This window comes from Dipodomys spectabilis, unplaced genomic scaffold (genome assembly GCF_019054845.1).
Source record: "Dipodomys spectabilis isolate Male_0828 unplaced genomic scaffold, ASM1905484v1 ptg000002l, whole genome shotgun sequence".
NCBI lineage: Eukaryota > Metazoa > Chordata > Mammalia > Rodentia > Heteromyidae > Dipodomys > Dipodomys spectabilis.
Window position 1 is genome coordinate 17,127,369 of NW_024870679.1, and position 23,450 is coordinate 17,150,818.

Below are 23,450 nucleotides of genomic sequence, written 5' to 3' on the forward strand. Positions count from 1 at the left end.
ATGTCAGAGAAATTCCCAAGAACAGTTTAAAAAATAGTGGTGTTACTTTTATCAGTATTATATGTGCTTTATACAGAGATAATTAAAGTATCATTTCTTAAAATACCATTTTTTCACCAAAATGCTGGAAGTGCAGCTGTGGCTCAAGTTGGGAGAGCATCAGCCTTTCAGCAAAATATGGTAAGGGAGAGCTCCCAGTCCCTGAATTCAAGCCCTAGGACCACCACAAAATAAAACAAAACAAAACAAAAAATCCTATTTAGTGACTGGTAAAATTTACTCATGCAGGCATATCAATTTAAAATTACAGTGCCCGAAAGCATAAGGAAATAACAAAGGTACAAAGGAAAAATCAACTATATTTAAGGAAGAAAAGCAAAGCCAGTGTGAGCAGAGAGTATTCAGTAAGAAGAGAGTAGTGAGCAATTAAATGGGAGGGCTAGCTGTAGGGAATTCAGCCACAGTAAAATATATATGTGTGTATGTGTGTGTATATACATATATATATATATATGTGTGTGTATGTATGAAATGTCATTTTAATGCAATGGAAAAAGATTGGAAGTTTTAGGCAGCAAAGAAAAATTATCTGGCTTAGGTACAGACACAGAACTATATATAATACACACACACACACTCACACTTATTTTTTTTGCCAGTCCTGGGGCTTGAACTCAGGTTCTGGACACTGTCCTTGAGCTTACTTTTGCTCAAGGCTAGCACTCTACCTCTTGAGCCACAGCGCCACTTCCAGCTTTTTCTCTTTATGTGGTACTGAGGAATCAAACATGGGGTTTTACACATGGTAGGCAAGTACTCTACCATTAAGCCACATTCCCAGCCCAGAACTATATTTTTAAGACAGAGACACTCAGAGTCCTAACTCTGAAGTCATATGCCTATCCTTAAATCATGTTGCTTTTCTATCATACAGAGTTTATTTGCTAGAGTTTGCTGTATGGAAATTAACAATAAAGAGTTAAGAATACTAGAAGTTGTGTTTTAAAAATGACTAAGAGAAATTCATAAGACTAGGAGATAAGATAAAACTAAGCGTTGAATCATAATGTAGATCATCGCAGGAATGCTTGGGGAAGAGATCACAGTCACACAGGTAACAAGAAAAGGACTAGAAGAGTTTCCCATTCTCTTGGAAGCTTACTCTTACCAACTCCAACCCATTCCACCATACCTTTTAGTAAATTAGAACTCAGAAGTCTTGGTTACTTTCCATTATGCTTACTTTGTAAAGTTCTACCACCTCAACACCCATACCGGGGACCAAGCTTCTAGTATCTAGATCTTTGGATAACAATCAAACAATATGCTAACTATAACAGTTGTAAATTTTGCTGAATATTTTTAAAGCTTTTCTTTTATTCATTTTTGTGGTGCTGGGGACTAACTGAACCCAGGTCGCATATAAGGTAGCAAGCACTCTTATTATTGAGACATATTCCTCAGTCCCCAAAATATTTTTATTAATGTAGTTGTATTTGAGTATAAGTTTCATTTAAAGTGGATTATTTAAAAATTGTTCCATTAATTTTTTACAGGTATTACATTGTCAAATGCCATGGTAAATGCAGGTTTGACTTCCTTTAAAAAAATTGAATCAACAGATGCAAGAGAACTTGAGCTGGTAATTAGTATTCACTTATTCCTAATGTTATCAAAGCCCAATTTAAATTCTAAAACCCAACTTTTATCACCTTATTTATAGAAAATTATTTCCTATAGTCATAAATATTTTGTCATAAATATATTTCTATAGTCATAAATATAGACATAAGGATTTAGAGTAATTATTACATAATATGTAATAATTATTAAAACTATTGATTCTAGAACTGGAGATGTGTCTCAGATGGTAGAGTGCCTATGTAGCAACTGGGAAGTCATGAGCTCAAATCCTAGTACCACCAAAACAAATGAACAAACAAAATCTTATTGATTAAAAATATATTTTGTTGAGCTGGGTGCTAGGTGTAATCCTAGCTACTCAGGAGACTTTGATCGAGGATCTTTCAAAGCCAGCATGGGCAGGAAAGTGTATGAGACTCTTACTTACCTTTAATTAACACAGAAAATCAGAAGTGGAGCTGTAGCTCACAGTGGTAGAATGTTAGCCTTGAGCAAAAGAGCTCAAGAATATTGCCCAGGCCATGAGTTCAAGTCCCATGACTGACAGAAAAAAAAATTTCTATTGAAAGAGTTGCAAGCATGTAATGAGAAAATAATGATTAATTTATTTCCATTTCAGATTTTAAGTAGACACCCTCCTTTTGGAACTCAAATAAAAGAAGCTGTGATGTATCTTCCAAAGTATGAACTTGAAGTAGAACAGGTAAATATTTTTTGTTTCTTAAATATTTGGATTATTTCTTAAGAGTAAAGCTACTATAACTGGTATGAATAGTAAGGTTGTTTTTTAAAACACTTTTATATGCCTATCCTTTTTTGAAGATTGCAAGATACAGTAATACCATGGCGGAAATATTAGTGACACTTACGTTAAGAAACTTTGAACAACTACAAACTAAACGAACAGCACCAGATTCTCACTATACCACCTTAATCATAGGTGATTCAGACAATCAGGTTGTTTTTAAACACAAAATTATGTAAGTAATTAAGATCATGTGTTATATATATTCATATAGAGTTAACATTAACTATAAATCATGTTAATATATAGTAGGTATATATTCCAAATAGGCTTTATCAGTGCAACTTGGATTCAACTATGGTTAAGAAAATTACGGTCAAAATAGCTTCATTGCAGGGAATGCATATAATCATAACATTCAATGTATATATGTGAAAAAGGAAATGAAAAACTTGATATCAGTTATGGTGGGGAGGATACATGGGACAGGAAAAAATGATGGGAGAGTGATGAAGATACACTGGACATTTAAGTAGACATGTTAAATTGTAACCCTGATGCACAGATGTGTATATTTGAAGATTAAAAATAAAAAATATAAAGATTTCTCTGTTAATATTCTATTTGCCCTCCTCAGAATTTGGGGGAAGTAGTTTTCAGTACCCACTTTACTATTAGAGAAGACTAATCAGGAGTAATCAACCCTTAAAAATTAATATTTCAGTGTCTAGATCATTGTTTATATTTTTTCAGGGATTCTGTTTTGCTAAAAGCTGGAAACTGGGTTAAAAAAATTGATGTGAAGAGAGCTCTTATATCTGAAGATCTTAGCATAAATCTAATTAGCTCTGATTTTGGTAAGTTAAGTAATGAAGATATAGCTGTAAAAATATGATAGCTTTTAAAATTATTTCCTTTATGCTAAGACAGATAAACAAAATCATATTAAATAAAATGGTACCTTTACATAATATAAACAAGCTTTAAGGAAAACATCATCTATTTTGATGTGGAAAATAGAACATAGATCAGGATAGTTCAAATTTGACTTGTTCAGTTATAGATATTTTCTTGTTTTGTTGGGTTTTTTTTTGGGGGGGGGGGGCGGTCGTGGGCCTGAACTCTGGACCTGGGCACTGTCCCTCAACTCTTCAGCTCAAGGCTAGCGCTCTACTACTTGAGCCACAGTGCCACTTCCAGCTTTCTTTTTTCTGCTTAGTGGTTCTAAGGAATCGAACCCAAGGCCTCATGCATGCAAGGCAAGCGCTCTACCACTGAGCCACCTTCCCAGCCCCTATAGATATTTTCTAACACAGTTAAATTTCAATAGTTATAGAAACATTTTTAATGAAAATTAATATACTCATTTTTATTTGTCAAACATTTTCTGCTTTTAAGAATGTTTTTATTTCCTGGAATTCTTTTTTTTTGCTCAGTGGTGGGGCTTGAACTCTGGGCCTGGGCACTGTCCCTCAGCTATTCAGCTCAAGGCTAGCGCTCTACCGTTTGAGCCATAGCGCCACTTCTGGTTTTCTGGTGGTTTATTGGAGATAAGAGTTTCATGGCTTTTCTTGCCTGGACTGGCTTTGAACCATGATCCCCAGATCTCAGCCTCCTGAGTAGCAAGGATTACAGATGTGAGCCACCAGCACCTGGCTCTTTCCTGGAATTTTTATCACTAGTGTTAAAATAGTATAAGAGATACAAAAAGAAAGAAATGACGAAAGAGCTGGTGGCTCACGCCTGTAATCCTAGCTACTCAGGAGGCTGAGATCTGAGGATCACAGTTTGACACCCAGCCCAAGCAGGAAAGTCTCTGAGACTCTTGTCTCCAATTAACCAGCAAAAAGCTGGAAGAGAAGCTGTGACTCAAGTGGTAGAGCACTAGCCTTGAGCAAAAAAGCTCAGGGATAGTGACTAGACCCTGAGTTCAAGCCCTAGGACAGAGAGAGAGAGAGAGAAAAGGAACATGTCCTCATATATGGCCTCATTTATGACCTTTTCTCTTTCTAGTTGGACTTGATATTCAGCAAAAGTTTACAGTCTTTTATTTAGGACCCAAGAGCTTTGGAAGTCAAGTAATTAAGCAGAAAAAATCAGAAGCAGATATTTCCCATTTTGAACATCCAGATAGGTCTGCTGTAACAGGAGCTTGTAAAGGTAAATATCTCTTTTAATTTCTATAATACCTATTTTGTATTAAAACATCAGTAAGGCCAGGGAGGAGTATTGCTGTAAATACTACTTCACTCAGTTAGGGATATTCTGAAATTAGATATTTAAGTATCATGCATTAATAGTATGTTGGTATATGGTAGGAAGTCTTTCTTATAGTTAATATTTCTCTATTTGAAATGGTATTTAGCTCAGAAAGTATTTGATTATTCTTTTATATGAATTTTCCCTTTTCTATGTCTACTTCATTCTAATAGCCATTATCAGGAAGAAAATATGTACAAAAACTTACAGATTTGATAAAGTAGACTAGAATGAAAATTAGTTTTCTTACTATGGGAATTTTTCGAAGATATACAGAAGGATATGATGAACTGTTAGATACTGATTAACCAATTTAAACAATGATCAATTCATGGATAAAGTTGTTTTATTCAAATCTCGCTTGAATTTTCCCCATTCATCCTTTAAAGCAAATCTCAAGTATCATATCAATCCTTCTATTCACATTAGACAGTGAAGCAGTAAAAATTAATATATAATGAGGTATAACTATGCAGCTATTAGAAAATAACTTGATACAGATATATAATCACAATTATTATTAATTTTGGTATGAACATAATTGATACAACTAATTTGGAAGTAATCATAGTATTATAAAGCTTAGTAGTAGTATTTACAAAGCTTAACATACATATATTCTATGATAGAGCAATTCTTTTTCTAGGATTCACTTGGTAGAAGTATGCATATATGTTCACAAAAAGACATTTGTTTTAAAAAGTTAGTGTATATACATTTGCATATTAAAAATGGAAAAGGATTTGTCTAGATTTCAATGATATTCTTCCTTTAATTCTTTCATGAAAATTCACAGATCCCCAAAGATAGATAAATGAGTAGATCTTTAAAACATAACACTTCCCCATCAAAAAATTAGGCTATAGGGGCTGGGAAGGTGGCTCAGTGGTAGAGTACTTGCCTTGCATGCATGAGGCCCTGGGTTCGATTCCTCAGCGCCACATAAACAGAAAAAGCCGGAAGTGGTACTGTAGCTCAAGTGGTAGAGCACTAGCCTTGAACTGAAGAGCTGGGGGACAATGCCCAGGCCCAGAGTTCAAGCCCCACAACTGACAAAAAAAAAAGTAGGCTATAGTTATTTATACTACAAATTCTCAAATCTCCATTCTGGCCACAATTCTTGGCTACAAAGTTATCAGGAAACTTCTTTTTTGCAATCCCAAATTGAAATTCCCAGAAGGGAGGAAATATCTCAGTTTAAGAAAGAATTTAGGGGACTGGAGGCATGACTCCGTTTGTAGAGCACTAACCAATGAGTGAAAACATCAGGCACTGAGTTCAAGTTCCAGTCTCAGACAAAAAACAAAGAGAGAAGGGCAGGAGAGAGAGAGAGAGAGAGAGAGAGAGAGAGAGGAGAGAAAGAAAGAAAAGAAAAGAAAGAGAAAGAAAGCAAGCAAGCATGAAATTTACATTGGGCATTTGTATCTCAAACCTGTTATCCAAGATACTTTGGAAGGCTGAGATCAGAATGATCTTGGTTCTAGGCCAGTACATGCAAAGAAAGCTTATGAGACATCATTTCAGCTGAAGAAACATACATCTGTGGCATGCATATGTCATTCATGCTAAATTTGGGCAAAAGGTGAAGCTCTACCTCAAAACATCCAGTGCAAAAAGGGATTGGAACCATGGTTCAGCAGTAGAATATTCTTAGCAAGTAGGAGGCTCTGAGTTCAAGCCAAGACAATTTGGGATTATTAGGGCTGCAGTAGGATAGTATAAACTCAAAACTGTCATGTCAGATAGTCCTCTTTTACCATATGCAGAGAGAATCAAAGGTGGATGGACTATGAAGGAAAGGGAAAAGGAAAGCAGAGGTACAGAGTGAAGCAGAGGTGAGAATGCCAGGGCTGAGGTCTAATGGCTTTCCACTTCCTACTTCTAAGCTACAGGAAAGCTTAGCTATATTAATGCTTTGGGGTTCTATGAGATATGTTCACATATTTTTCTGCCCAATATCAGCTCTTTGTTTAAAATAGCTTGAATTGTTTCTGTTACTGAAGCTGCTATGAAAGATTGGATGTCTGCTATACTTTGTACTTAGCATCAGTCTTTTATAAAGGCAGAGGTTCTCCCCATATTTAGCACAGCCCTGCAGAAAGCACACAGAAGATGTATCCTATCAGACAGGTAATATTTTATACATACACGCACTTTTACATAAATACTTACACAGCTATTCTAAATCTGAAGAATTTATATATATCTGATTGTATAACTTAATACTTTGATGAAAATTCACAGATCTCCAAAGCTAGATAGATGAGAACTTTTAAACCTAACATATATAAACTCTCTGTCGAAGAGTTCAGTGATTTACCCTAAGATTGTGCCACAAAATTTGTGTTTTTTAACTAAACAATTTAAGTCATTTTGTTTTCATGCCATTAAATTACTGACACCACTGCTTCTTGACTTGTGAGTTTATATCTTGATAAACGCATCCAGTTGAAATGCATTTAATATACCAAACCTATTGAGCACCATAGTTTCACAACATAGCACCTACGAAGCCTAGTTGATTGCTCACAAAATTGTGAGGCACTGGAGCCATGTCTCCCTGCCACTGCCAGTATTGCAAGAGAGCAGTGCGCACCACACAGCATTAACCTCATGAAAGATAAAAACTCAGACGTTTAAAGATTGGTTTCTATTGGATGCATGTCACTTTCCAGTCAGTGTAAAGTTGAGAATCATCAAGTTGGAGACTGTCTTGTATTTGGTTTAGATAGTATAGTTCAGTACAATTCTAGTTGAGATCATTAACAAATTTGCTTTACTTGAAGTACTTGGAACCAGCAGCTTTAAACCATCTAAATGTATGTGCATCTTAGATTATGATAAGATGAAGTATGAGACATGATAAAAGTGTATTTAAGAATTCAGCTTTAGGAAGTGGCGCTGTAGCTCAAGTGGTAGAGCACTAGCCCTGAACTGAAGAGCTCCCAGGCCCAGAGTTCAAGCCCTACAATGGACAACAACAACAGCATCTTTTCAGAAGTCTTAGACTAAGACAGAGGTAACTATGCAAAAAGGACATCTTAGGCTGGGAAGGTGGCTCAGTGGTAGAGCGCTTGCCTTGCATGCATGAGGCTCTGGGTTCGATTCCTCAGTACCACATAAGAATTCAGCTTTAGTTGACTTCCAGGATACTTATTTTATAATTATCGAAGTCTTACAGTTTGCATTTGTTAATAAGACAAATTCGATCATTCTCAGCATGTTGGGAGCAGGGTGGAGTGACGTGGAAGAACAGATACATTCTAAATACCATTTTCAGCAGAAACAAAAGTATACAGTTGTCATTTCTGACATACATGCCAACTCTATCTTAAAATTTTTGGAAACAGATTTCAGAATCAGATAATTAAAATTAAAATCAGATAATATAATAATATAATATAACAGTAAAATAATAATCAGATAATAAAATAATCCAGATCTGTTTTCACCAGTGGGAGAAACTGTGTGTATATAGTCACCATCTACCATCTTGTGGCAGTGTTTAAAAATGCATCTTTTCAGAAGTCTTAGACTAAGACAGAGGTAACTATGCAAAAAGGACATCTTAGGCTGGGAAGGTGGCTCAGTGGTAGAGCGCTTGCCTTGCATGCATGAGGCTCTGGGTTCGATTCCTCAGTACCACGTAAGAAAAAAGAAAAAAAGCCAGAAGTGGCCCTGTGGGCTCAAGTGGTAGAGTGGTAGCCTTGAGCTAAAGAGCTGAGGGACAGCACCCAGGCCCAGAGTTCAGGCCCCACGACCGGACCCAAAAAAAAAAAGAAAAGAAAAAGGACATCTTGCATGCATTTCCTTCTTATTCCCCAAATAATCTGTTTTCTAAACAAATTAAGTTAATCTCTAGGAAGAAAACCAAAGCAACTAGTATAATTAGAAAGACAGCATGATTGAAAGAGTAGTCTCTGGAATTATCCTACAAAAATTCAAATCTCCAGTTTACTACGTACTAATAGCATAGTTCAGAGCATGTACTTAACATCTGTATGATTTAGTTTTCTCACTGAAATTGAGGTATAATAAAAGTACCTCATAGGCAAACAACCAAAAATGGCCATATATTTGAAGACAGGATAATGCAAGAATGTAACAAATGTAATAGAAAACTGTAAGTAACTATATAGAAATTATTGTAAAGATTAAATTTCTACCATAAAATAGAACATGATACCATTTTTTTCAAAGTGTAAGAGCAAACACAGGAAAATAAAATCTGCAATCAGAAACAAACATTGGAACTTCTAGTTGAGTGTCCTCTTAATAAAAATAGAGTCTAAATGAAGGCAAAAAGCAACGAGAACAGAAAATTATAAGAGAAAAGAGTGGGAAATCAAAGAGCCTAATATCTGACTAACAAGTGTTCCAAAACAAATGAAAAAAAGTATTTTCTAGACCTAAAATGAGACATAAATCTGCACATCCAAAAGGCTCACTTAATGCTAAGCAGATTGAATGAAAGAAGATCTACAAACAAGGAATAATTGCAATGCTTCAGAATATCATGGGTAAAGGTAAAATCATAAATGTTTCCAGAGAACAAAAATCAAGGTTGTAGTAAGTTTTGTTTTATTAGCAACTCTGGATACTAGGAAAAAAATGGCTAAAATTCCAGGGAAGAATTACTTCCAACTATACCCAAGTTAAACTCTTAACTAAATGTTAAAGACTCTAATACATTAAAAGTTTCACTCTCACACATCTGTTTTCAGTTAGTTGCTTCAGGATAAACCCCAGTAAAATGAGGTAGCTAATGAGGAAAGAAGTAAGGACAGAGCAATATAATGGAAATTTCAGGATGATAGCTATAAGATATGTTCCCCAGATTGGGAACATAGAGTGCTTGCCTATCATGCTTGAAGCGCTAGGTTCAGTTCCTCAGTACCATATAAGCAGAAAAAGCTGGAAGTGGCACTGTGGCTCAAATGGTAGAGTGCTAGCCTTAAGCAAAAGAAGTTCAGGGACAGTGCCCAGGCCCTGAGTTCAAGCCCCAGGACTGGCAAAAAAAAAAAAAAAAAGAAAAAGATATGTTCCTATTGCATTAGGAGGAGGAGAGAGCTAGAGAAAGAAGGCATCCATGAGTTTGGGGGGGGTGGGGGAGGGGGAGACTCAAATGGATTGGGTGCTTTATTTATTTTTGTTGGTCGTGGGGCTTGAACTCAGGCATGGGTGCTATCCCTCAGCTCTTCAGTTCAAGGGGAGTGCTCTACTGCTTGAGCCACAGCACCACTTCTGGTTTTCTAGTAGTTTATTGGCAATAAGTCTCAAAGACTTCCCTGCCTGGGTTGGCTTTGAACCGTGATCCTCAGATCTCAGCCTCCTGAGTAGCTAGGATTACAGGCATGAGCCACTAGCACTCAGCTTAGGGTATCTTTTTGTATTTATCTTTTTTTTTTTAAATATTGAACTTCTGGGGCTGGGAAGGTGGCTCAGTGGTAGAGCGCTTGCCTTGCATGCATGAGGCCCTGGGTTCCATTCCCCAGCACCACATAAGCAAAAGAAAAAACCAGAAGTGGCGCTGTGGCTCAAGTGGTAGAGCACTAGCCTTGAGCTGAAGAGCTGAGGGACAGCACCCAGGCCCAGAGTTCAGCCCCCACAACCAGACCCCCCCAAAAAAAAATATATAGATAGATAGATATAGATATAACTTCTAAGACACTTATATGGCTAAGCTAAAAGGAACACAATATACTGTTAAAGAAAAGGACTCCATTTGATTCTACATTAAAAATATTTTTGCCTTCCATATGTCTTCTAGCCATTTTGTCTAACTCTGCTTCTGCTGCTGTTGCTATAGACTGAGTTGCCATCATTTTCTTGCCTAGTCTTCTTACTCTTCTTAACTAGTTTTATTGCATCCATTCTGTCCTTTCCCAAATCTCTTCATATTATAAACCATATAGTGATCTTTTTTAGTCTATAAATTTAATATATCTCTTTTCTGCTTAAAACAAAGGTCATTAGCAGGTCCTACAAGCACATGGTCACATGCCCAACCAATCCCTAAGCAGCAATATGGCATATGATACCTGGTCTTACCTCACATCTAAAGATTTGGCAGGAAGTACACAAGACACCCAAAGACAGATAAGGCAGTTAAATTCTTTAGATAGGCAAATTCTTTCACACACAGCAAAGTGAGATCATATCCACTCATATCTTCAATCCCACAGGATAACACTGAACTAGAGGGGCTAGGTTATAGAAGTGATGGGTTGCTTTGTTCTTTAAGATATGAACTCTATGCTGGAGCTAAGCAGTTTTACAGCATGCAGCTGTATCTGAAAGGGCAAAGTGGCAAGTCCCATGGCTTTCTGGAATCAGGGAAGCAGGTGAGCCACAGCTTCATTGCAGCCTCCCACTGGATAGGGAGCCTCCTGCTGGCCAAGGAGTCAGCTCCTTATATCCATCTTACCATGATCCAGTATCAAATGGTATCTTCCAGTTCCTCAGCCCTTCCTGAATGGCTGATGTATGGATGACATTCGAGCTACTTTGAAACTTGATAGACTTCAGAAAAACCTGGAAGAAGGTATTCTCAGATGGAACCAAAGATACAAAGGAAGGTGTGGGACAATTTGAAGAATGACAAGTGAGAGTGTTTTGATGGAAGTACAATTAATATGGGTGCTAGAAAGGGAGTCTGGAGTAAGATTGTTCAGGACCTTAAATATAGGATTTCTTTTCTTAGCAAGAGTAGTAGCTAATGTTGCTAAGTGGACAGATTAATCAAATTTTTGGAGGATTACTTATGCAACAATGTATATAATACATTGGAACATGGGAGTCTGGATTCAAACCAGTTAATGTCTCAATGAAAGGTAATATAATTACAAGTTGAGATCTACTTTTTTAATTGGTAAGTCATGGAACTCCTTACAAAGTATAATGTCCATCTGTCAATGGCCCCTTATTTGCCTTTGGGGAAAATATGGTTTGTGTGACATGCTACAGGAAATGAGCGGAGTGTCCTCTGCACAGCAGATCAAGTCAGAGTTAGAAGGAATTTATTATAGGATTTCATAATAAATTGGAGGAGACTGAAGAATGAAGGGAAAACAAGGGTCACGTCTTAAGTACTATCAGAAAGTAAGGTATCAGCCATTTTGTTAGTTTTTATATTGAAGATAGGTTGAAAAAAATAGTAGTCATTTCTGTTAGCCAGAAGAGGGGGATGTTTCATTATTTTTGTGGTTCATGAGCATTCTGTCTGGTTTCAGAAATCATTACTTGGTAGTCCTATCTCTGTCTTCTAGTATGGGTCACAGAGTAGTCTTATCTGAATACTGTTTATCATCTCAAAATGATTCATGTTTAGTTGAGACTACTGTGATTTATCTGTCAACGTGCAAATGCCAGGGACTTTAAAAATCATCAGTACATGTATTAATTTTTGTCATTGTGGCAAATACTTGAGAGAAACAGTTTAAAAGGAAGAGAGATTTGTTTGGACTCTCAGTTTCAGAAACGTCAGTCTGCATTTGGCTGGCTCTATTTTTGTCCTGTGGTGAGGCCGTATACCATGGCAGACCGACATGGCAGAAAAGTCACTCACCTCATGTCAGCCAGGGAGCAGGACAGGATTCCCTTCAAGGATTCCATAATTCCCTTCAAGTGCACTCTCTCAGTAATCTTCCTCCTCCAACCAGGCCTCACAACCCACCACCTCCCAATAGTGCCATACAGTTATGAATTCCTCAGTGGACTAGTATAGAGCCCTCATGATCCACTCACCACTCAATGATTAGGTCCACCAACTAGGGACCAAGCCTTCAATACATGTGCTTTTGGAGAATTCTTCATATCTTAACTATAATAGTACCTGATAGCCTGACCTGCTCAGCCCAGAAAGAGTTATCTCTTGTCTCATATATTGAGCAACCTCTTGCATTTATCCTAAACAACTACATTGTCTTGGTGGTACATAGCTTGAAAAACATTAAACATTGGCACTAAAAATGAAGGGTAAAGGACTGAGAAAGGTAAAAGGTTTTCAAAACTCTCTGCCATCTTCAATATGCGCAGGTCACTTAAAAGTTACATTCCACAAAAATAAGCTGCTGTCTGTTTTTACAATCTGTGATTTTTCTACCCTTGAGCATTATGCCTTTATCATTGTGCTCCTTCTCATACCTAGATGTCAGTCTGTCCTTTAAGAACCAATTAAATATCTCCCCCAACTCAATGTTAGTTTTGACAGTAAGATCAAGAAAGGGTCTACTTAAACCAGGTGCTGGTGGTTCATGCCTATAATCCTAGCTACTCAGGAGTCTGAGATCTGAGGACCAGCCAGCCTGGGTAGCAAAGTCCATGAGACTCTTATCTCTAATTAAGCACCAAAAAAACTGAAAATGGAGCTGTGGCTCAAGTGGTAGAGTGCTAACTTTGAGGAAAAAAGCCAAAACCAAAAACCTCAGGGATAGTGCCCAGGACCTGAGTTCAAGGCCCAGTACCAGCATAAACCAAAACAGGTCCATTTAAAATACAGTAAATAAGCTGGGCATTGGTGGCTCACGCCTGTAATCATAGGTACTCAGGAGGCTGAGATCTGAGGATCACGGTTCAAAGCCAGCCTGGGTAGGAAACTCCATGAGACTCTTTATGTCCAATAAAAAAGACACCAGAGGGCTGGGAAGTTGGCTCAGTGGTAGAGCACTTGCCTTGTATGCCTGAGGCCCTGGGTTCAATTCCTCAGCACCACATAAGCAAAAAGAAAAAAGCTGGAAGTGGCACTGTGGCTCAAGTGGTAGGGCACTAGCCTTGAGCTGAAGAGCTAAGGGACAGTGCTCAGGCCCAGAGTTCAGGCCCCACAACCGGATCAAAAAAAAAAAAAAAAAAGACACCAGAAAACCAGAGGTGGTGCTGTGGCTCAAGTGGAACACTTCCCTTGAGCTGAAGAGCTGAGGGACAGCGCCCAGGTTCAGGGTTCAAGCCCCATGACCAGAAAAAAAAAAGTAAATAAAGGATAAATTGCATACCTGAATACATTTATTTTAAATTTGAGCAGTCAAAACTCGAATTTCCTTGAATTCACATAGCCAATTCTTTTTTTTTGTTTTGTTTTGTTTTTGGGTCCGGTTGTGGGGCCTGAACTCTGGGCCTGAGCACTGTCCCTCAGCTCTTCAGCTCAAGGCTAGCACTCTACCACTTGAGCTACAGTGCCACTTCTGGCTTTTTTCTTTTTGCTGAGGAATCGAACCCAGGGCTTCAGACATGCAAAGCAAGCGCTCTACCACTGAGCCACCATCCCAGCCCACATAGCCAATTCTTATATCTCTAAAGCACTTATTTATAAGATTTATTGTGTCTATGTGTATACTATTTAACAGCCAGACAGTGGTGCCATCAAACTATCTTGAAATTTGCTTCTCTCCAGCTTCTCGGGCTTAACTATTAAACAGAAAAATGTTTTAAATCTGCACCCTCATTTTCCCCTCATTCAAGACAAAGTTTTTGGCTGTATTTATTTGGCTCTATTTATAATAGGAAGGTTGAAAGAAACATCAATATCTTGATATTTCTTGGGAAAAACAGGATGAACTAACAGTGAGACAGGAACTGTTATCAGAAATAACTTTTAGATAAGGATGAGGAGACTGACAGTGGGAACGAATGGGAGAGGAGAGAATGAAAGTATATACGCATGTGAAAGTAGAGTAGTGAAACCGTTTAAAATTGTTAAATAGAAGAATCAATAGGGTGATAATAGAGGGGGTATTTGATCTAAGCATCTCATAAGCATAGATGGAAATACCACACAATAAAACCCTTTTGTACAATTAATATATACTGATAAAATGAAGAGTCGTATTTTAAAATTGTATATGGTTAACATTTGAGGAAGTATAAATATCATAATCCTCTTGTTCTATATGAGAAAAAAGAGACTGGGAAAAATGACATATTAGTTCAAAATAATAGATTTAATAACAAAGGGGTTTGCATTTCCTACTTTAATTTAGGAACAACTCCTTGCAAAAAGCCTGGGAACCGAGAATGCAATCATCACTGCAAAAATAAACATACATGTGGACATGACTGCTGTGAGTTCTCTAGAACAACTTTGTTTCAAACTAAAAGTGAATGTCCTTGGCCTCCCAATTATCTAGAAATAACATCCTGGTTATCTATCTGTGATATTACATCATGCAACTTACAAGTCTGAAATAGTTTTCTTTCTTTTGGAGCAAAATGGAAAAAGTAAATATTAAATTTGAAATAAAATTAGCTTTATATTGAATAATAATTAAAGTTTAATCTAAAGAATCTTACATTTTTATAGGTAAAATTGGGGTTGCACAGAAGTTAGAAGTTAAAGAGTCAGCAATTTCTTCATATTTATCTGACTTAAGGAACAGGAATGCTGTTTCATCTCTTCCTCCATTTAAATGTCTCAAGGTTAGTTTTAGTATCATTTTTTCTTTTTTATTGTTAAGTGAAAGTAAATATTTGTTCTGTGTATCCATTAGGTAGGTATTTACAGTATATAAAGTATATAAAGACCCTGGGTCTTTAACATGCTAAGCAAGTACTCTACAACTTGAGCCATGTCACCAAGCCACTTCATTTCTTGCCCTTCTGTCATCTGTCCTGGACTGGGATGGAAATTCTGAAGTTGATCTGCATCTAAATGGGTACTGAGCTAGAGCCTTCCTTCCAAGCAATGAAAGAATGAATTTCTACTGGTTGGTAGGCTAGTCAGTAGCAGATTTACCTTGAGCCTAAATTATATCCTAGAAAATCCTTTTTGTTAGGATTTTCATAAGAATAAAGATTCTGGGCTGGGAAAGTGGCTCAGGGGTAGAGTGCTTGCCTTGCATGCATGAGGCCCTGGGTTTGATTCCTCAGCACCACATAGCAGAAAAGGCTGGAAGTGGCGCTGTGGCTCAAGTGGTAGAGCGCTAGCCTTAAGCTGAAGAGCTGAAGGACAGTGCCCAGGCCCAGAGTTCAGGCCCCACGTCTGACTAAAAAAAAAGAAGAAGAAAAAAGATTCTGTTAGATGGCTAAAATGGGGAATGTTGGGAAATGAGAAGGAACATGAGGTTTATAATGATCACCACTGTGTGATCATGCTAATTTTTAATAGCATAAGTTTTCCTTCCTTCCTTCTTTTCTCCTTTTTTCATTCCATATTCATTGAGCATCAAGAATATTTCAGGTTAAGATATAATGATAAATAAGAATTCATAGTTGAATGAAGTACTTAGGTAATAAGCCTTATTTATACTTCTATGACAGAAGTATAAGATACTTCAGTTAAATAAGATGTGTACTCCATACACATTTTATGGGCCAGGAAAGGATTCTTAATAGATGTGGTTGAGACCCAAAGGAGAAGTCAAGTACAGAGGGGTAGAATACCAGAATAATGGTGCAAGTGATGTAATATTCCAGGCAAGAATATGCAAATGTATGTATTAGGGGAGGAGGGAGAAAGAAAGGAAGAGAGAAAAAAAATGTGACACATAGGAACTGGATCATGAAGACCTTTTTGCTATTTTAGGAATATATAATTTTTCTTGAAGTATTGAGTGATATGATCAGAATTATATTTTATAAAGATCTTTTGCAGCAAGATAGAGAGGGGGATAGAAGTTTAAAAATAGGAACTTGAGGAATCATTAACTTGTTTTTATTTTTTTCAATAATTCATAGGTCTAGTCTAGAGCAATGGTAGTAGCAGTAGAGAGAAATGAGTATTTTAAGAGATTGTTCAGAGGTAATATGATCCAACTACTTTGTTATTTCATTATTATGGGAGGTGAGGTAAGAAGAACAGTCAAAAGTATGATGCCCAGACTTCTGGCTTGAATAACAGGAAGGAAAGCTGAGCATCTCTCTGGCAAGAACACCAAAAGAAAAACACATTTGGAGAAAGAAAGTGTTGAGTCACTTTAGGAAATAATGGATTTAGGGCTGAGGATATAGCACAGTGGAAGAGTCCTTGCCTAGCATGCATAAGGACCCAAGTTCAATACACGACACTAAAACCTGAGAGGACTTACAGGCCAAGATTTATATGTAAAAGACAATCTTCAGGCAATTGGATATCAATATTTGAAAATCAAGAGAGAGGGCTGAGTTAGAAATACGATTTTGATAGTCATATGTAGACAATCTTTGAAGCCATGGGACTAAATAGATCTTTCAGTGAGAACATACAGAGTGAGAAAAGAAGACCTCCTAAAGAACTATGAAGATTGCCAGTATGTGAGAAGAAAATTTGAGTTGGAATTAGCCTGGATTTCTCCTCACTTTATTGAGTTCTGGACCTGTACCAGCAGGAATTTTGATGTTTGGCTGATGTGTTAAAGTTAATTTGAAATTATTAATTGATTTAATTTGAAATAAAAATAAATGTAATTTTTTCATTAATAGCTACAGATGAATAAATCTCAAAGTGTGGATCTCAAAGAGTTTGGTTTTACTCCAAAACCTTCTATATCCAATAGATCAAGGTACAAATATAATGTTAATATCTAAGTTAAAATATTCATTTTAAATTATTTGTTTCTCTAGCCACTTTTTCAGCAGAAGGTGGTCATTGGCTACTCACAGAAAATCATGCTAATCATTTAGTTCCATGGTGAAGCAACTATATTATTTATACACACGCATACACACACACATTTTGTCATCTTTTGTTCCATACATTTGTTTAGAACTCTACAGTTATAGAATATTTGAACATTCATTGAACCATCTTTTCCCTAGGAAACTATTCTATGTGTCATCTTGTCAGATTTGCTGCCTTCTAATCTAGGTGGCAGGAATACATTGGGTTTTAGAAAGGGACATCATGTTAGTATACAAAGTCCAAACTTTCTGTTCAAGTGCTCATTCCATATTGTTAATACCTTAGATTTATAAAATACTTTATAATTTGAAAGTCTTACTTTTGTGCATCATTTCTTTTTTATCTTAACCACCTTGCTCACAAAGTATTTTCATCTCATTTTATTGATAAAAGACACGAACTTCATATTTCTAGTTAGTAAGCAGAAGGCCTTGATGCCAGTACATTGTTCTTTTCTCATGTTATGATTTAGAATCATCCAGGTAAGAGTGTTCTATATCCAGGAAGGACAGTCAATTAATTTATTAACTAATACAGAACAAGAAATTACTAATCAACACTAGATCCTAACATTACTTCTAAAGATCTGTTTTTATCTAACTTAAAACAGAAATAGTAATACATTTTTAAGGACTATATGATGATAGCAAATATTCATTTGGGACATGTAAAGCTAAGTACTGGTCTCTTCCATTCAACAACATCTTTTACACTTTACTGCCAAGGCAAGATACAGTTTATCACAGAAATGATGGGTACATAAACAGTTTCCTCTTTTATGCAAATAAGTAGTTTTTAAAGCCAGATTCATTTTCATCCTTTGTTTAACTTTTGCACTTTTTGGGGGTTGGGGGTCGGTCATGGAGCTTGAACTCAGGACCTAGGTCTGCTGTAAAGGCTAGTGCTATACTTCAGCTCCACTTCGTGTTTTCTGGTGGTTAACTGGAGATGAGAATCTCACAGAATTCCCTGCTGGACTGGCTTTGAACAGTGATCCTTAGCTCTCAGCCTCTTGAGTAACTAGGATTACAGGTGTGAGCCATCAGTGCCTGGCTTTAACATTTTTATGGTTTTATTTCTCTTAATAAAGGTCTGAAAATTTAAGCTTACCTGAATGGCATGTAATTGAGCAGAAGGATCAGAATGAAATCTGTGGAAAAGTTCAACAGGGACCATTTGAATATCAGGGCAAAGGTAAATTGTCATTATATTGACTTGAGAATGAATGGATTTGGCACTACTTTGGATTGACAAGTAATGTTGTTTAAAAAATGTTCATAATTATTATGATGATTAACTTAGCAATTTTTCCCCTGGGTTAATGGGCTGCTTTCATGGTTTTGGCTTTGTTATTTCAGATGGCCTTACTCTATGTCAAAAAGGCAACTTCCCTACACAGTGTTGACTATTTTATTTAAAAATAATGTAAGGAAGAGCTGAAAAAAACATCTCTTTAGTTCTTAAACCTATGTTTCTTATCATTTCTTTAATACAATAGAAAGATAAAGTAAGTTGAGGGGAACAGAAGACTTACAAGTTTTGCTTTTCACCTGTATCTCTAACTAGTGAGTTAAGCATGTTAACTCATCATCATCATTGCTAATGTTCATTATGACTCCTGATATTATTAGCATTATTTCCCTAGATCATCCTATTAATCACTACTCTGTGAAAATGAATGAGAAATAATCACAATCAGTGAGTTGTTTGTTCATTGTAAGTATAAATAAAATGGTATGAAATAATAAGTTGGGGATTTTCTGAAAAAAAAATACTGTCTCTGTCATTGCCTTTTGTTTCCATTCTTTGACACTGTCATTTTATGTTTCCTTCCGTTATAATTTAGGATCTTAGAGGGCTATGGATGCAGCTCAGTGATAGAGGGGCTTGTCTAGTATATGTGAAGCCTTAGATTCAACCCCTAGCATTAAAAAAAAAAATCAGTCACAATAAATGTAGGGAGGAAAGAGGTGAAGTATCTGGCACTGTTTTTTGTTTTTTTGTTTTTTGGATAGTCTTGAGGCTTGAACTCAGGGCCTGCGCAATGTCCCTGAGCTTCTTTTTGCTCAAGGCTAGCACTCTACCAGTTGAGCCAAAGTGCTACTTCCAGCTTTTTCTGAGTATATGGTACTGAATTGAACCTAGGTCTTCATGCGTGCTAGGCAAGCACTCTACCACTAAGGTACATTCCCAGTCCTACCTGCCTCTTTTTAAAGTACCGTAACATCATTTTTTTTAATTCCCTATTCTGAGTTGAAGAGTGAAAGATTAAAGATTTCAGGGGCAGACAATAGAGTAGTATTTGACAGCACAGATTAATTTAAGTGAAAGCTAGATTTTGTTAAAGCAGAAAACGGTCCTAGAGCGATAGTATACCTCTTAAGGGAAACTGAGGGCAGACAGCTTGGCCAAGCAGTCAAGTGTGTCTATCCCCGAGTCGTTGTCAGTTTTATGGAATAGGGCTTAATGGTTGCAGTAGTGATTGTGCTAATGGTGGAATTGTCCAAGAAATGAAAGTATATCTCCAAGAATGAGAATGGTTTACCTAATAAGATGCCCTCATTGAGCCAAGGAATTGAAAACAGGATTGTAATGAGATGAAGATGAGGCCTCTGGCTCATCTCTAGTCTCCTTTGCGGTTGTCTTGGGGACTGTTGGCTTCTATATCAAGAAGTAATCTCTACCATAGAACTGGCTGACAAAATGTACCTAAGTGTGGTACTGTAACAGTTCTCCTGGTTCCCTTGTGTTATTGTTATTTCCTTTTTACCTGCCTATCCTGAACAAGGAACATTTTGTCCTACTCGTTCAAAGCCTGGATATTATTACAAAATGGATAGGAGGTTTAAAATGTTCAACCCTCTTATAACCTTCTAATTTTTTTCTTATACTGCTACTCTGTTCCCTGCCCTTCTATATAGTTCATCCTTTACTCTGCTTACTTCTAGTTATATTTTCATGGTTTTCCTACTTTTGCTTCTTTTCCACCCACTAATCCCAACTCTAATCTATATTATGATACTAACTTATCATCTAGATTGGAACCCCCAGCAATAACTATATTCCTGTTTTACCTTTATTCTTTTCCTTCTTTCATTCAGGAGAGCCTGTAGTGTGGTAGTTAGACACACAGGAACTGGAAATAATCTGCTAAGTCAGAGTTCTACTTATGCCATTGACTGTAGTGTCTCATAGTATACTTTACCCTTTATTTCAGTTCCCTCATCTAATTTTATTCTAAAGATTTTAGAATTGAGACAGGTAGTTAAAGCTGTTAATCGGGTACTATTAATTGTAACAATTAAGTAGGCTTATATTTTCAGACATTCTTTCTTGGCAAAACATAACTGTACTCAAATACTACTCTTAAGAATGTTTTAACAAAAACATGGCAATTCTTATCATATGTATCCCAATTTTCAAGAAGGGAAGAAAAAATTATGTTATATGAGAAAGCATGTTGAATCATAAAACTTAAATTGTAGAAGTGTGCTTTATGTAGTTTCTCATCTTACAATGAAAGAAACCAAGATTCTGATAGATTAAATGACTTGCCCAAAATCACATACCTAATTAATACAGGGCCAGAAATAGATTCCATGTCTCTTGATACCCAGTCCAATGCCATTTCTACAAAATGAAATTGACTTTTGGTTATCAGTGGAAAACTGAGTGTTCATATTATAGTATATGAACTCTTCCAACTTTCCATTGTACCAGCCCATCCTATTTCAACTATTTCTTTCTCTGTCTCTGGGAACATTTTTCTTCTATTCAAGCATTCTCTCTCTCTCTCTCTCGCTCTCTCACTCTCTCTCTCTTTCTCCATATCATTTATTTTATTTATTTCTAGTACTAAGAATTGAACCCAGGGCCTCATGAATGCTAGGCACACAGTCATTTGAGCCACACATGCAGTCCTTCTGTTTTGTATTTTGTTTTCTTTAATATATATTTTTTATTGTAAAGATACTGTACAAAGGGGTTACAGTTACATGAGTAAGGTAATGAGTACATTTCCTATTGAGCATTGTTACCCCCTCCTTTGTTTTTCCCCTACCATTCCTTCCTTCCCCACCACCCCAACTCCTCCCTCCCCTCCCCAAAGTTGTAAAGTTCATTTTCAATTTAGTGTCTTGTACATTTCATTGTTACAATGAGTCAACTGTATCATTTTTTCAGTATTTTGTTATTTCCCTTCCCCTCCCCAAATTAGAAAAATGTATATACAAGATGCAGGGCACTAGAATCAAATACAGTGGAAATAGGGGTTATACTATGGGGAAAGAACATACAAAAGACACAAAAAAAATCACATAGTACATTAAAAACAGCAGCAACAAAGATGAAACCTCTTGTGTTCCTATCTTGGGGTTCATTTCGCTTAGCATCATCTTATATGGTCATATGTACATAGCTGTTGACCTTTTCTGCTTGTCTGGTAAGATTATCCTAGATGTATACTAGTTATTGCAAATAAGGGAAACCATGAGACCTAAGTTTTTGGGGGTCTTCACATAACAATTTTTTCTAAGTCTCTCAATTTGAAATGGTCTTGCTAACTTTACCTGGGCTGGTCTTTAACTTGTGATCTTCCTCCCTCCACCTCCCAAGTAGCTGAGACCCAACTATAATCTTAATGGCATCTAATCCTACCCTCACAGGGACATTTGAGAACCAGTATTCCTCTCTTCTTTCCTCTGTCTTCATCCTTTTCTCTCTGCCTGTCTTTTCCTTCTTCAGCTACATATGTCAATCTAGCTAGTCATGACCTTTTTTATTTTTTTTACTGCAAGTGATAAAAATTCTACTTAAAGAGACATAATCACACAAAAGGATAACTGATTATCTCATGTAAACTGCCTTTAGCTTTGGCATTCAAATTATACACACCTCTCCCTTTCCCTCATGTTTTTAAACTATGCCTGATGATGATTGGCTTGATTTGTTAAATAGACTTTCTTTCTTTTTTTGGGGGGGGGGGGCGGTGTCCGGTCGTGGGGCCTGAACTCTGGGCCTGGGCACTGTCCCTCAGCTCTTCAGCTCAAGGCTAGCGCTCTACCACTTGAGCCACAGCACCACTTCCGGCTTTTTGCTTATGTGGTGCTGAGGAATCGAACCCAGGGCCTCAGGCATGCAAGGCAAGTGCTTTACCACTGAGTCACCTTCCCAGCCCCTGTTAAATAGACTCTCTACGTAGCAGATAATCCCTAAAGTTTGTCTTCCTATTTAACACCCTCAATAGAAAAATACAATCTTCTTGTTGAGTTGTAGACCTGAATTCATTCTAATTGGCTTCATTTGAGTCATGTGTTCATCCTTGATCAATCCCTATAGTCTGGGCATTGGGTCATTTTGTCCCCATGGCCTTAAAAAAGGCAGGGAACCATAAGCAAAGGCTCAACAAGATCTTGTGGAATAGTGGAGGCATGCTACTTCAAAGCAAAAGGGAGGTGCTTCTACTGAAAGAGGGGAAAGCATGACAGATGGACCCAAACCAGGATTCCATGTCCTCTCTTTGCTGCTTTCTCATCAAAACTGAGAGTCCCAGATGAGCAATTTTACACTCACTTTGTTCACTTTCTTACTACCTGGGCACTGTTGTTCATTCATTCAATTGTGGGTTCCTTTCTGTCACTACTTTGAAACCACCATTTAATGACCTCCTGACTGATGAAGTCATTTAATAATTTCCAAATTTCACTTTTTGACCTCTGTATTTGAGATTTGTTACTTTCTTTTGCTTTAATCATTCTCAGACTGTCTGAGCTTTTCCTGTTGATCTTACAAATGGATTATTTTCTTTTTGCTTCTTTATTCTTTTCACTTCAAACCAACTTTTCCTAGATAATTTCATGTAAGCCCAAGTCTTCAATTACTAACTATACTCTGAGGGTTTTTGAATCTATACTTCTAATTACAAATACATCTATATAAACACCTTCTGAGATATGTTTATCAAAAGTTAACATATCAGCATCTAAACTCTATTTTCTTAATTCCTAGCTGTGCTCTCTCTCCTTTTTTTAATTACTTAGGATAAATTAGGAACTTGTTACAAATTACTTTCTAATCTACTGCACTATTTTTACTATTCCTTATGGTCTTTATTTATCTGTAGGGTAGGAAAACTATATAATGAAATTTATAGAGTTATTTTCATGTAGAAATTAAGAGGAAAATTAGTTATCTTTAAAACTATTAAAAATTAGA

The 23,450-nt window shown here is 36.7% G+C and overlaps 1 protein-coding gene across 1 annotated transcript in view; it reads left to right on the top strand.

Annotated features, from left to right (window-relative positions):
- Nucleotides 1–23,450, top strand: part of Hfm1 (helicase for meiosis 1) — a 75,744-nt gene that overhangs the window by 47,790 nt on the left and 4,504 nt on the right. Inside the window, exons 25-33 of the mRNA XM_042684583.1 lie at nucleotides 1,557–1,642; nucleotides 2,264–2,347; nucleotides 2,467–2,624; nucleotides 3,143–3,246; nucleotides 4,403–4,549; nucleotides 14,623–14,703; nucleotides 14,943–15,058; nucleotides 17,039–17,118; nucleotides 18,328–18,431. Of these exons, the coding sequence (XP_042540517.1) occupies nucleotides 1,557–1,642; nucleotides 2,264–2,347; nucleotides 2,467–2,624; nucleotides 3,143–3,246; nucleotides 4,403–4,549; nucleotides 14,623–14,703; nucleotides 14,943–15,058; nucleotides 17,039–17,118; nucleotides 18,328–18,431 (960 nt within the window). The remainder of the gene's footprint in view (nucleotides 1–1,556; nucleotides 1,643–2,263; nucleotides 2,348–2,466; nucleotides 2,625–3,142; nucleotides 3,247–4,402; nucleotides 4,550–14,622; nucleotides 14,704–14,942; nucleotides 15,059–17,038; nucleotides 17,119–18,327; nucleotides 18,432–23,450) is intronic.